Here is a 13,458-nt window from a genome sequence, read left to right on the forward strand (position 1 = left end):
TAACATTTGATGAACTTACGTCTTTAGATTATTTTACATTTAAAGACACATATATACCGTAATATCGACTTTGAGAAGAAATATGTCACTTTGGGGCTATATTTTCTGTTTTTTGTATGCCATTCAAACAATTATAAAATTATATAAGGATAATGATATAGATTTTATCACCATATATGACTTCGAAATAATTAAATTATATCTATATGGATAAAAGTTAAATGAACCTAACTCTGAGGAATGCTTTAAAAAACTACTCCCCCATTATAACATTAGAATAATTCAAAATAACATTATTAGATTGTAGTGTTTGTATTTTTAATATCTACTGTGAATATACGGGAAAAGACAAGTAAAACGATAGATTTCAAACGCAATATACAAATCAGGGTTGGAAATTTCGATCATTTCTAACCCCTTAGATACGATATTATTTCGGCCGAATTTTTCATTTTTTTTATTTTTTCATGAATTTTGGTAATATTTGTTTAAATTTAACTAAATTTTGTTTAAAATTTTGGAAATTTCAGACTGAAATTTCGGAAATTTTGGTATTTTGGTGATGCCCGATCAAATCGGCTAAACCGAAAAGTTTAACCCTGTGTACAATACATCCCTGCGCGAATGAGCGGGCTACCTTCTTAGTTCTTAAATAAATAGCTAATCCGCTCTCTTTTTTTCTTCAAAAAGAAAAAGTTTATTACTTTTTTTAAGAAAAAAATATAGACGGTGCCAATTTTATGGAATAGAGATTAAAGAAGGGGCAATATGTACATGTACGAGAGGAAAAACATAGCTCATCTTTTTTATTAGTTTCTTCTGGTTTGCAAGCTCGTCCCTGAGAAAGTATGAGGTGAGCGACCGCACTTGAAACATAGCTTAAGAAACGAGCATTAAATTGATCTAACTTTCCTGATGTGGTTGAAGGGCCAATGGCTGTGATGCAGATCAAGTAAAAAGACAATCTTAATAAAGACACGTCCCGACGTATTGTAAAAAAATATATAGCCTTAATCTGTCATATAATTAGTATTTTTAAACACAAAGCCTCATTTTAAATTTGGCATAAGGCCCCCCAAATTGCTAGGGACAGCCCTGCTTATTTGTATGTGTTTGTGTTTGTGATGTGTGGGGTGTTTAATTTGTCTTGCAAGACACTCCACGGCGACCTGGTATCTAAAGCCAACTGAACTCGGTCGATCTCCTAGCTAGCGACTAGCGAGAGAGCAATAGCATATGCGCAATATGCAGTGCACCCTTTCCAAAGAGCTTCTCTGCTGGGCCTGTGCGTTGGAACGTCCCCCGGCGAATCGGGTTGCCCCATCTCCACTCCACCTACTCCATCCATCCCCATCCAACCATCGTCTATCGCGCATGCACAAAAATGCCATGGCGAGTTGGTGATCTTCTAAGTTTTCCTTCAGTTATTATTGACTCCTTCCGTCTCCATGACCACACATATACCGATATACGTATTGTTGCAGCTGGATTTTTAGTGGAAGCTGAGACAGTACGTACTGCACAAAGTTTCAGTATATATATTCATGGCACTGTTTTGAATTACGTAGTAATAAATTCTCGCACAACTCATATCTATCAGAACAGTGAAATATACATATATCATAATGGATGAAACTGAGTTTACATGATACTTTTTCGAGGTAAAAAAAATGAACTAAATGTTGGAAGGTTGAAAAGCCTAATATTTAAAACGGAAATGCGAAATTTCTATCGACAGAAAACACAACCTCAAATCTTGCAAATTTTGGATCACTGGATGTGCTTCACGATTCGTGCTCTTCTTCTCCAACTCCAGCGACCACCTCTTCTTCTCCAGCGCCGGCGAACCCAAACTCTGGCAGAGGGCCGACGAATTAGGGTCCCGGGGTGGGGTAGGGGTGGGGGGGGGGGGGGGAAGGGAGGGAGGGGGAAGAGGGGGGAGTTCGCCGGCTTTAGAGAGATGGCCATGGGAGGCGGTAGCCCGGCGGCGGGCGGCGGATCGGGCGGGCGGCGAGGCGGCGGCGGCGCCGTCAAAGCCGCGGGGTTGGGAGCAGGCGGTGGCCCGGTGTAGGCGGCCGGTGGTGGCGCCCCGCCGCGGGCGATGGGGAAGATGACGGACAGCACGCCGCCGCCGGCTTGAGGCAAAGGAGGGGAGGGGGAGGGGGCCAGTCGGCAAGGCCTCGCCGACGCCGTTGACACTTTTCGGCCAGCCGGCGAGGCCGGGTGGCGGCACGGTGTGGCGGCAGCGGCGACGGTGGCGATGCAGGAGGCGCGCGGTGCTGAGAGGAGCGCTCGAGCGTTGTGCGGCGGCAGGGAGGAAAAAGGAAAAGTGGTTAGGGTTTGATGGGGTTTGCACGAATCTCAAATCAATCCAATGGTCACAAATTTACAAGATATTAGGAGGGGTTTTTTGTCAAATGAGGAGTAGACAGTCCCTATTTAAAAGTATTTTAGGAAATGCCAATAAGAAAGTTTTGGTATGTATCATTGCCCCAGATCGGAACAAGAGTTTTTGGTGCGAGTATTTGAATTCATTCGCCTGATTGTACTTGCTCATTACATAACTGCACACAAATGCGTTAGTTAATTAGTTATCAGATGGATAGATCGATCGGTGGCCCAGCTACTGCAGCTGGTGCATGCGTGCGTATATCTGAAACGTGGTTTCATTAATGGAAGGGAATATATCTCCTGGCCAAAGCAACCAACCAGGCCCTAGTATAAGATATTTCAATCGACATTGTGCACCTGCACGTACGGCCTCTCCAACAACGTACAGATCGAGAGAGAATAATGTTGGTCGTGCATATATGCAGCATGCAACTTAGATCGATATCGATCTCATGCATCCACACAGAGCACCTGCATATGCTTCTCTCCTTGGCAATATTATGCTTTAATTTCAGCTAGCTTAGCTGCAGGGTGTACTGCTAGCTCCTTGCTAACTTCTGTTGAAAAATGGAACAGGATATGCCGGGCGTTGTTGGTCGATCGGATCGTGGACAGTTACCATGTCGCACTATGCATACACCTAGCGGTTCGATCGATCAATCTCCGGCGTTTCCTTTCTCACGTATTCTAAGGTTAAAATCTCAATTAGTTCTCTCGTACAATTTTATGAGTAAAGATTCTACGACTACATATGAGTAAAATCTACAATTTAACAATTTTTATATGTACGATTCTACGATCACAACAATCCTAAGCATGCTTGGCACAGTTTTAGCTCTAGCTTCACCTCTCCTGAAGTTGAAGCTCAGCTAAACAATTTCAGCTCTACTTAAAATGGAAGCGGGGCTGGGTGTAGCGTTTTCACAAAATGAACTAGAGAAGTGGAATTGAGTTTAGGCAGCTCTACAACTCTACTCCAGACTCAACTCCTGAAGTTAAATTTAGAAGTTGAAACTCTACCAAACATACCCTTAGAACTTTCGATTTTGATTCACGATCAAGATTTTAACAAACCTTGAACGTATTGGGCACAGATCGGTTTTTGCATGCCTATACGTGAGAGCGAAGCAACGTACTACATGCCATTGCCATCTCAACTACGTATTAGTTAGCCGCCTACTACTACTTGCTAGGAATATTGCGTACATGTTTGTATATATACATATGCGCACACACACACTTGGACATAATTAAAGAAAAGAAAAGGAGAAAAAGGTGTATATGTAATGGATCTCTTGTTGGGGAATGAACCACACGGGGAAAAGGTTGAATTGTGCACAGTATTGCATTCCTCCTGCTCATTGGTACCAGATGAGGATAGAGAAATCAGAGAGAGGGATAGTACGGGTGTGTGTGATTACAAGTAGCTTTTAACAGGGACAAGCTAGCTGCTGCCTGCAAGCTTTCCTTCTTTTTTTTTTCCCCTCTCGACGATCTCTCTCTCATCAGGACCCCGGCCTTAAGTTGTTTCTTCCCTATCAGCTCAGGTCTCTCTCGATCTCTCCTAGCTAGATAGATAGCTTAATTAGCAGCTAGAGATGTGTCTCTAGCTAAGCTAACTAGCTAGTAGGCTTCTTCTTTTAATCCGGCATTGTTCTTGGCTGCTGGTCTTAGTTTTTGGCTGTCATGTATGGAGTTAGTGGTAAAATACTAGGTTAATTAATAATATAAGGCGTGTGTATATATTGGTGTGGAGGAGGAGGAGAAAGGGGGTTGGCCGGAGAGATCGATGACGTGGTGCAACAGCTTCAGCGACGTCCGCACCGCCGTGGACAGTAGCTTGTCGCCGGCCGCCGCCGTGGCCGCCGCCGCGGGGAAGAAGGCGGCGGCGTCGCTCGCCGTCCTCGTCAAGATGTGCCCCTCCTGCGGCCACCGCGCGCGGTATGAACAGGTATATATACTGCGTGATCAAGATCATGCCTTCTTCTTCTTCTTTTTTTCTGAATGCAACAGCCAACAGCTATAAATTCAGCAAGTGATAACTGATCATATATACTGCGTAGTACTACATTAATTCTTCTTTTGGTTGAGATGCAAATCAACAAATTAATTAAGATGAATTATTGCAGGAGACGACGACGATCCAGGACCTGCCGGGGCTGCCGGCCGGAGTGAAGTTCGATCCGACGGACCAGGAGCTTCTTGAGCATTTGGAAGGGAAGGCGAGGCCGGACTCGAGGAAGCTCCACCCTCTCGTCGACGAGTTCATCCCCACCATCGAGGGCGAGAATGGCATCTGCTACACCCATCCCGAGAGGCTTCCCGGTGGGTGTAAATTCTTTTTTCTTACAGTGGAATCAGAATCGGTAGCTTAAAATTCTTGATAAATGAGTTGATCGTTGCGTGCATTTGTGGGTGTAAATAAATTTGAAAAATTAATTCAGGTGTGAGCAAGGACGGGCTGGTGAGGCACTTCTTCCACCGGCCGTCGAAGGCGTACACGACGGGGACGAGGAAGCGGCGGAAGGTGCACAGCGACGAGGTCGATGGCGGCGAGACGCGGTGGCACAAGACCGGCAAGACGAGACCGGTGATGGCCAACGGCCGGCCCAGGGGCTACAAGAAGATCCTCGTCCTCTACACCAACTACGGCAAGCAGCGCAAGCCGGAGAAGACCAACTGGGTGATGCACCAGTACCACCTCGGCTCCGACGAGGAGGAGCGGGACGGCGAGCTCGTCGTCTCCAAGGTCTTCTTCCAGACGCAGCCCAGGCAGTGCGGCTCCACCGCCGCCGCCGCCGCCGCCAAGGAGGCCTCCGCCGCCGTCGCCGCCGCCGTGGTGAACAGCAACTACTCCATCGTCCATGGCCATCAAGGTGGTGGTGGTGGTAGCTTTCTCAAGGAGGCAAACGTTGTGCACGAGTTCTACGACCCGGCAGCAACGATGGGTTACCGGCCACCTGCTCCTGCTGCGCACTTCGCGCCAAACTTCGCGGTGCACGCGGCAAGGAACAGCTTTGGTGGCCCTTGAAGGAAAAACCAAAATTACACAAAATCTACACATTACCGTTTATACCGATATGATTCACATAGGTGCCATTATATTACATTCTTAACCTTACATTCATCCATCAGTTATTTGCAGTTTTGTTCAAAGTTGTTATATCGTTTCCGATGCTATATGTGCAAAGATTATTACTTCACGCCGTTCTAACTCGAAAATGTCAATTAATGTATCAGTTTGTACATGTATACATGCACATGGAAGAGGTCCTGATGATGCATCACTTCATATATATCTTTAGATGTCTCGGATGGATGGTTCTAACATTATAGCTAGAGAAATTAACCTTGATCTCTGTTTCGTAGTCCCCAACATATAGGATTATTTCGTTAGTACAAACACGGAAGCCAGATATAATGGAGGGTTTGCAAACCAAATTTCTACGCCCTCCGACCCAAAATAAGTTGAACTACACGCTGAGTTTATTTTGAGACAGAGTGAGTAATAACTAAACACAGCCACATAGGTACTACAAACACTTGCCAATGATGCATGCAAAATAAACTGCACCAAGTTAACAATAACACAAACTGGAGTTTCAGGCTAAGTTACATTAGTTATTTCGCGCTCTCACCTCAACCGTGACAACAACGTTCATCGCAACAGGGAAAATCTAGCACGCATAAATAGAAAACCGCTACTTGCCAACTACGTGCTTCTCATATAAGGCGACGATGTCCTTCTTGTTGGGATTCTTCAGTTGCAGGAGTTGAGCACCAAACCCATGCTTAGTGAGCTCCTGCTTCAGCTTCAGCACAGTGAACTTGGTGTAGTCTTCAGTCTCCGTCTCCTGCGCTTGCTGGCTCCCGTTGTTAGTGTCTTCTCCTACAAATACAGAGCCACCGTCCTCGGTGTGATTGCTCTTAAACGGGCTCGTCGTGCTTTTTGATCGTTTCCTTCGCCTGCCAGTGTTGTCATCGTCGATATCCATATCATGGACAGACTCAGTAGCTTCACCCCTCAGGCGCCTTGCATGTGAGGCCTTAAGCTTGCTGTCCAGTGCGGTTTCATTGAACCGAACAGATGTCAGCTCTTGTTGGAGCATATCTAACTTGCTTTGAGTTGCCTGCAACTGCAGTGACAGAGCCTCAGCTCTCCTATTGGCCTCAGCGCAGGCTTCTCGTTCTGTCTCCAGTAGACTCTCAAGAACTTGAACTGTACTGGACCTTTGCTGGTTGCTCCGTTGCATCATCTCATCAATTTCCTTTTCCCGCTCGTCAACCCTTTGTTCAAGCGATGAAACCTTACATACAGCATCCTTCTCAGACTGACCAACTCGCTCAATTTCTTCCAGCATCTTATTCTTCTCTCTCTCCAGACCTTCAACCTGTCTCTCCATTCTTTCTATTAACGCAAGTCTCTCCATTGCTAGCCTCTGCGCTTCACCCTTATCCTTCTGGGAAGCAACAGCTTCTGCACGAGCTACGTCAGCCAATTCCGTTGCTCGTTTAGCCTCCCTTTCAGCTTCCTTGCACCGCCTGTCTGCCTCATCAAACCTCTTGCACTCTGTTAGATACTTCTCCTGAAGATGGTTTTTTTCTTGTTCCAAGATCTTCACTTCCTTCTCACGTGACTGAGCTTCAGTTCTAAAAGACTCCAAGCTAACAGTCAGTGATCTGATCTCTTCTTTCAAAGCCAGCGAATCTGACTCATGGTTCTTCAACTTTGCTTCAGTAACCTGTGTTTGGTCATTCCAGGAATGAGAGACATAAATATCGCAAAGGGGAGATGATGAAAGTGAGAAAGCTACTATACCTCAAGCCTTGAGATCAAATTTGTGGCATGAATTTCGGTTTGGTTAATTTTTGTGTTTAATCTTGCGATCTCCTCTTCCTGTTAAGAAAACACAATAAAAAGTAAGGTAAGCAACTGTGAGATTTAAAACCAATCCACCGAGATTCTTAAGAGAAAGGATTACCTTCTCAGACAGTTGGCTAGCAAGTTCTGCCCTTAAAGCGTCTTCCCTTTCTTGCACTTTCTTATTAGTGCGTTCTTGTGCTACAGCTGCTCTTTGCAGAGCTGTTTTTGCCTCACTTACAGCAACTTCATATTTCCGTTTCCACTCCGATGCCTCTTCTTGAGCAGACTCAGCCTGTTCTCGCACAGCAGATAATCTGCCCTCACTGATATTTACCCTGGATTCCAGAGAAGCAATTTGAGACTTTAACTTACTTTCATCTGCCTTTTGCTGTAACAGATTGTGGTCGTATTTGTTCTTCCAATCAACAGATTCCCGTTTTGCATTGTCAAGAGCAGAAGACAAGCTCACACATCGTTCCTCCAACTTGCTACTCTTGGTCTGAAGTTCAGCAATACGTCCGGAGTAATCCTTTGAAATTTTCTGTTTATCATTGATAGATTCCTCATAGCGCCTTAGGTACTCAGCCCTATGCCCCTCACTTGCTTCGAGCTGCTTCCTAAGTAGTGCCAACTTATCATCATTTGAACTGCATTTCAATCTTAGGGAATTTCTTTCTGCATCTATATGCTCTATCTGTCTTCTGAAAAGATCAAGCACGGGGCCCGCCAAACTGCAGTTATCATGACAGATAAGATTATAATAAGTCAAAGCAAGAGTAAGGGAAAAGGTTTCGGCCCTCCAAATTAGTCCTGTTAACAGTAGGCATTGTGCAAGGGCATCACGTCAGAACTAAAGACATTAATAAAAGAAGCGGTACATACCACTGCTGTAAAAATGTAGCTAGTTTTTTCCATTTCCCTGGACCATAAGATTTTGACTCATACTCTGTAAGTAGGCCATCAATGAGCTGGAGCAAAAAAGAGATTCACATAATTACATTAGTATTTCATTCAATGCAAGCTAAAACATGAAAATGAAAAGACAATTCTCTACAAGTGAATAATCTTACCCTGACTATGTCATCCAACTTTGCATCAGGACGGTTGCATGCTGTCCGTATCTTTGACTCCATGCTCTGAATTCTATTCGAACATTGCAAATCAGCCTCTAGAAAAGTATTCCTTTTGTAGTCCTGCATGTATGCGAGTACTAGTTAACCTTATAGCTCAAACTTAAGCATTAAATTACACCAACAACTATTAATTGCAAAATTGATTAATGGTAGTTAAGAAAGAAAAAACAAACAATAGCAGACATGATACAATCCAAGTAACAGATAAGAAGAGATGGAGTCACCTCAAAGGCCTTCTTGAGAGAAGTTTGAAGAAGCTTCTCAAATTTTGAACGAGCTAACCCGGCACCAACAGCAGAAGCATTGAAGACACTAACAGCCTTTTTCAATGCATCTTCATGTGCTTCTCTCATGGCATCCTGCAAACATCCATGAATTAGTGTCTTGTTCCAAATAAGCTCAAATAAGATACCCCCTCTGTCCCAAAATATAAGGGATTTTGGACGGAGCCTGTCCAGATTCATTATACTAAGAAGTGTCCCATCCGTCCAAAATCCCTTATATTTTGGGGCGGAGGGAGTATCTAATACAAGCCATTCATAAGTGATGCCTACCTCTTCTGCTGGTTTTCTCCGGTCAAAAGAAGAATTGTAGGTATCAATTGCAGAATCATATGCCCTTCGACATTCTGCTTCCTCCACACTCTGCACAGCTAAAAACTATTAGATAAATTCCTCCCAAATAGAAACCATATAACCTGATGACATCAAATAATACGAGAAACACAGGAATAGTAAAACAATTTGTTGGTAATCTTCAAAACTATAATTGCTGTCATAGATCAGCAAACCAGTACAGTGCTATTTCACTCTCTCTTTTATTAGTTTTGCAGCCCTTCTAAGGCTGTGTTCTTCCCCCACCTTTCCCAACTCACCTCCCTCGTGCTCCGCGCGCACGCTTTTCAAACTACTAAACGTGTGTTTTTTGCAAAAGGTTTATATACAAAAGTTGCTTTAAAAAACCATATTAATCCATTTTTCAAGTTTATTTTAGCTAATACTTAATAAATTATGCACTAATCTCCGCTCCATTTTGCGTGTTGGGAGTGCGAGGGTTCCCAACCCTCACTCCCGAACTCAACCTAAATATTTTTCCAAGTCATCAGGTCCATAGAAAGCTGAAGTCCAAGCACAGCTTGCGTGCTCAAAAATAATTGAAACCTCAATCTTTCACATTTGATCTCAAACAGTTACTTCATGGAAGCTATTAACTCAGAATGCTAACTTCATAACTATCATTGGCTACAAAAAATAGCTGCTACAAGACCTCTACAACAGCAAACTCTTTATACGGTTAAGTGTACATAGGGAAAAAGATTAAGAAGTGATAGAGCCAAATCATGAATTTGCAACTCGTTTACACGATATATGGAAAAGATCAGGTTAAGGCATATTTCTGTCTCTATTTTCAGTAGACTCACCTGCCATGACGAAGATATCGTAGGTACTGCACCAGTATTGATCGCATCGAGAAATGATTGTGTCAGTCCAGCAAGGACAGGGCCTGTCAGGGTGCTAGCTCCAAGTTGTTTAGGCCTTGTTCGGTCAAAGACAAATTTTGTCAAAGCATCCAGACCAGATCTAAACTCTGGACGGAAGTTATTCAACTGCAAACAAGGACACAAACTAATCATCCAGCAGAAATAGAAATGAATAGCATAAAAATAACAGAAATGCTTTATGAACATCAACCACAAAGACAAATGCAATCATGTTGAAATATGGAGTACAATTATAACTTCACAAAGCTCATCAAAGCTCCAAAGACAATTGATGTCAACTTTTTTTCCTCCAACAAGGTTTTTTTTTTTTGAGGGAAAGCATTGTAGGGGAAGGCCCCACAGTTAAATTCCAACAAGGTATATCACAGTCCATGTTGTGAAAGCGCCAGTATTTACAACAATAAAGACACGTGCCCTTGCCATGTGCACATATTGGCCAAAAGGCCGATGTTTCTGGCAGGTACCATGATTATGTCATCATCATTTTTCAGAGATGTGATTATGCTATTATCTATGATATTATATCATAACAACCATCCTTTTTTTTTCAAATATTGAAATCCAATCAGCAGTCAAGAGTCCAACATGTGCAGCAAAGTTGCACAAGTATGCAGCTATAAACTTTGACAAAAAAAAGTTATGCTAGTTGATAACAGTTCAAAGGAAGTAATGATAATACATACTGGAAGTTGATCAAGGCGCTGAAGATCTTTCTCATTATTCACAGGTCGCACAAGTGTAATGCATTCTCGATCCGGAAAAAGTGCACGGATGGACTCCCGTATCTTACAGATACATTACAACATATGCATCAGTTTCTTATAGATATGTTAAAAATGATGCATCAGAAAGATTGTTGCACCAGATAATTTTATGAATAATGCACTGCAAGAAACTCATGCTGCCATACCGCATTCTTAGAAGATACATCCCTTCCTCCACCTTGTACAGGCCTCAAAGCCAGTTCGAGGTAATCTCTTGGAGTAATTTTTCTGTTGTCTTCTGTCAAATCCAAGTAAAAGTCCTATAGGAAACAAATAATGACTCAGTATCAAATAAGTCACAGGCTGCGTAAACATCAGAACATGCATGTGCCAAAGAGTTGATTTAAGAAGAGAAAATCCACAGCGTACCCTCAGCAACCAAACAAAGACAGGTGAAAAGTGCCCTAGTTCAGATGCAGTGGACCTTCCACCTGAGGCCCTGACACGTATATGTTTGGTCATTTCTGTCACCAGTGAAAGGCGATCAAGTGCAGCTTCATCTATGCCTCCCATCTGTAAGAAGCAAAAGAAGTAGAGAACACCAGTATAATTCCACTCTATGATGTCTTCCCAATTAACAAAATTAGAAGAACATTCAGTCAGCTGCTCAGCAAATTACCTGGTTGTATATGAACATACTTGATAATAGAACAGCTAAAGAAAATATTTGAATACTGTAAGTGCCCTGCCAAAGAGGAAAAGATAGAACATGAGGCGACAAGTCAAAAGCAGAAACGCAAGTATGTACGACTGCAGAAAATTAATTGAAAAAATAATTCACAGAAAACGGACGATAACAGACATTCGTCGCAATTACAATTAGAAAACGACATATTTATCTGTTTAAATGGAATATATTACACCTACTTTCAGCAAAATGACTGATATTAGGTAGAAAACTATTTCTAGGGAAATATTATTTTCAGATTTCACTAGGTAATCAGGTCCAAAGAGGAAAAGATGCATGTAAGTATCTTCATCAAAGATAAACACCAAATGAACTTCGTCAGCAAGACAGCAACTACTAGGGATGAAATTTCTATAAGTTTGCATGCGACGCACAGAGGGTAAGAGTCATAACTCATAAGAACATCATAATATGATCGTCCCAACAAATAGAAGCTACTGAATTATAAAACTTCTTCATTGAAATCCAACTACTCACAATACAAATAGCTTCCCAGTGTCACAAGTCACAACATATATCATTAACAACAAAAGGCAGCCAACAAAAAGTTAAAGCTAGAAACATACCGTTTGGTCATAAGCATCAATTCCTTCAGTATCCAACAATACAAGGTTGTATTCAGTCCCATCAAGACCAGTTCTCTTCAAAGGTGCACTCCACATCCAAAGTCCCTTGGTACAAGGACGATGTGTTGGCGCAACTTGAAAACCACTGCTTCGGCCTAGAAGCTACAAAAGCAGGTAAAATTTTATCATCTAATGGTGATACAAATTAAAAAAAAAACATAACCTAATTTGACATTTGATTCACTGGTTGCTCATACACACACTAATCCAATCAAGACATCACACCAATTTTACAATTGAAATATAAGAAATCACTCTAATGCCAAGCAGAAATCCCAAAAGTTGGTAGATAACAATATTTGAGGCGCTGTTTTGCTTTTTATGTCCTCACGAGAATCCCACATATTGTATAGGCACACTGCACACAACTAACTTTACCCTTCAACAGTTGCACGACACATCGACCAAACCAACCGTATTGCTAAAATGCTGCAGGGCTAACACAGTGAGCACTAATCAGAGCACCAATCCAATGAAATCGAGAACAAAAGGCTCCAATTCCACCAGTCAACAAACCCTAGAGGAACGTTCATCGAAAGGACAACTAAAATTGAACTACTCTCGAGATAACACGGCTGATCAAACATTCAAACACTACAAACAAAACCAAAAAAAAAACCCTAGCCGCAGGTTGCCGATTGCAAAACCGAACGGAAGTTCCTCAAATCTGCACACATGGGGAGGGGGGGGGGCAAGCCGCAAGCGCACGCATACCTGGTTAAGCACGAAGCTCTTGCCCTGGCGCGCGCGGCCGCAGACGGAGACGACGCCGACGGGGCCCTTGACGAGCTGCAGCGCCGCCACCGCCTCCGGGTCCATCACGAACTTCCCCTTCTCGTCGCAGTACACCAGCCGCAGCGGCCGCCCCGGTCCACCCCCACCCTCGCCGCCGTTCCTGACGGGTGCGTCGCCGCCCGCATCCCCCGCGCTGGGGCTCCCGCGGAGGCCGAGCATCTGTAGCATCGCGCCCCCCGCGCGCCGCCGGCAAGGGCACGCCGCCGCCGCTCGCCTCGCTCCGCTGGTTTCAAAATGGGAAGAGGGAAGAAATCGAAATCGAAGTGGTCGAGGGTTACGCGACGCGAGCGTTGGTTTGGGTTGGGTTCGAGTCGAGTCGGTTCCTCCTCCTGCCGCGCTGGAAGCGACGCGGCGGTTTCACGATTCGGATGCTTTTTCCCCTTTGGAGCTGGACGTGCGGCTTGGTCGGTGCATTTTTGGACTTTGGTCCACAGTTGGTCGGTGCAGCGCACGTCACAAAAAAAAAAGGATTATTTCTACGTGGGCCTCAATGGATTGCACATTTGTTTGTGTTGGGCCAATTTGGTTTGCATGGCTGGGCCTATTGGGGCCTTAAATATTGGGCCTTGCATCTGATTTCGTGGCCTGTGTTACTTATCATGTCTTGAAGTCTTCCCTTCGAAAAAGAAGGGAACATGGTTGTTTGCAATTTGTATGTAACCTTATTGTTTTGTTTTTCTTTTGGCAGTGGTAAAA

General features: G+C 43.6%; 2 protein-coding genes across 2 annotated transcripts; one reads left to right on the plus strand and one right to left on the minus strand.

Annotated features, from left to right (window-relative positions):
* Window positions 1–3,842: 3,842 nt before the first annotated feature.
* On the plus strand, window positions 3,843–5,518 carry LOC127773309 (NAC domain-containing protein 73-like). The gene is made up of 3 exons (XM_052299359.1): window positions 3,843–4,342; window positions 4,521–4,716; window positions 4,836–5,518. The coding sequence occupies exons 1-3, from the start codon at window positions 4,181–4,183 to the stop codon at window positions 5,420–5,422; spliced, it is 945 nt and encodes a 314-aa protein (XP_052155319.1). The 5' UTR covers window positions 3,843–4,180; the 3' UTR covers window positions 5,423–5,518.
* Window positions 5,519–5,819: 301 nt separating this feature from the next.
* Window positions 5,820–13,048, minus strand: LOC127773308 (uncharacterized). The gene is made up of 14 exons (XM_052299358.1): window positions 12,682–13,048; window positions 11,908–12,069; window positions 11,273–11,338; window positions 11,023–11,166; window positions 10,800–10,913; window positions 10,573–10,674; window positions 9,809–9,994; window positions 8,943–9,032; window positions 8,613–8,747; window positions 8,326–8,448; window positions 8,138–8,223; window positions 7,374–7,986; window positions 7,211–7,288; window positions 5,820–7,133 (listed from the first exon to the last, which is right to left on the minus strand). Exons 1-14 carry the CDS (start codon window positions 12,928–12,930, stop codon window positions 6,093–6,095), a joined length of 3,189 nt encoding a protein of 1,062 aa, XP_052155318.1. The 5' UTR covers window positions 12,931–13,048; the 3' UTR covers window positions 5,820–6,092.
* Window positions 13,049–13,458: the final 410 nt, after the last annotated feature.

Source organism: Oryza glaberrima, chromosome 5 (assembly GCF_000147395.1).
Source record: "Oryza glaberrima chromosome 5, OglaRS2, whole genome shotgun sequence".
Classification (NCBI taxonomy): Eukaryota; Viridiplantae; Streptophyta; class Magnoliopsida; order Poales; family Poaceae; genus Oryza; species Oryza glaberrima.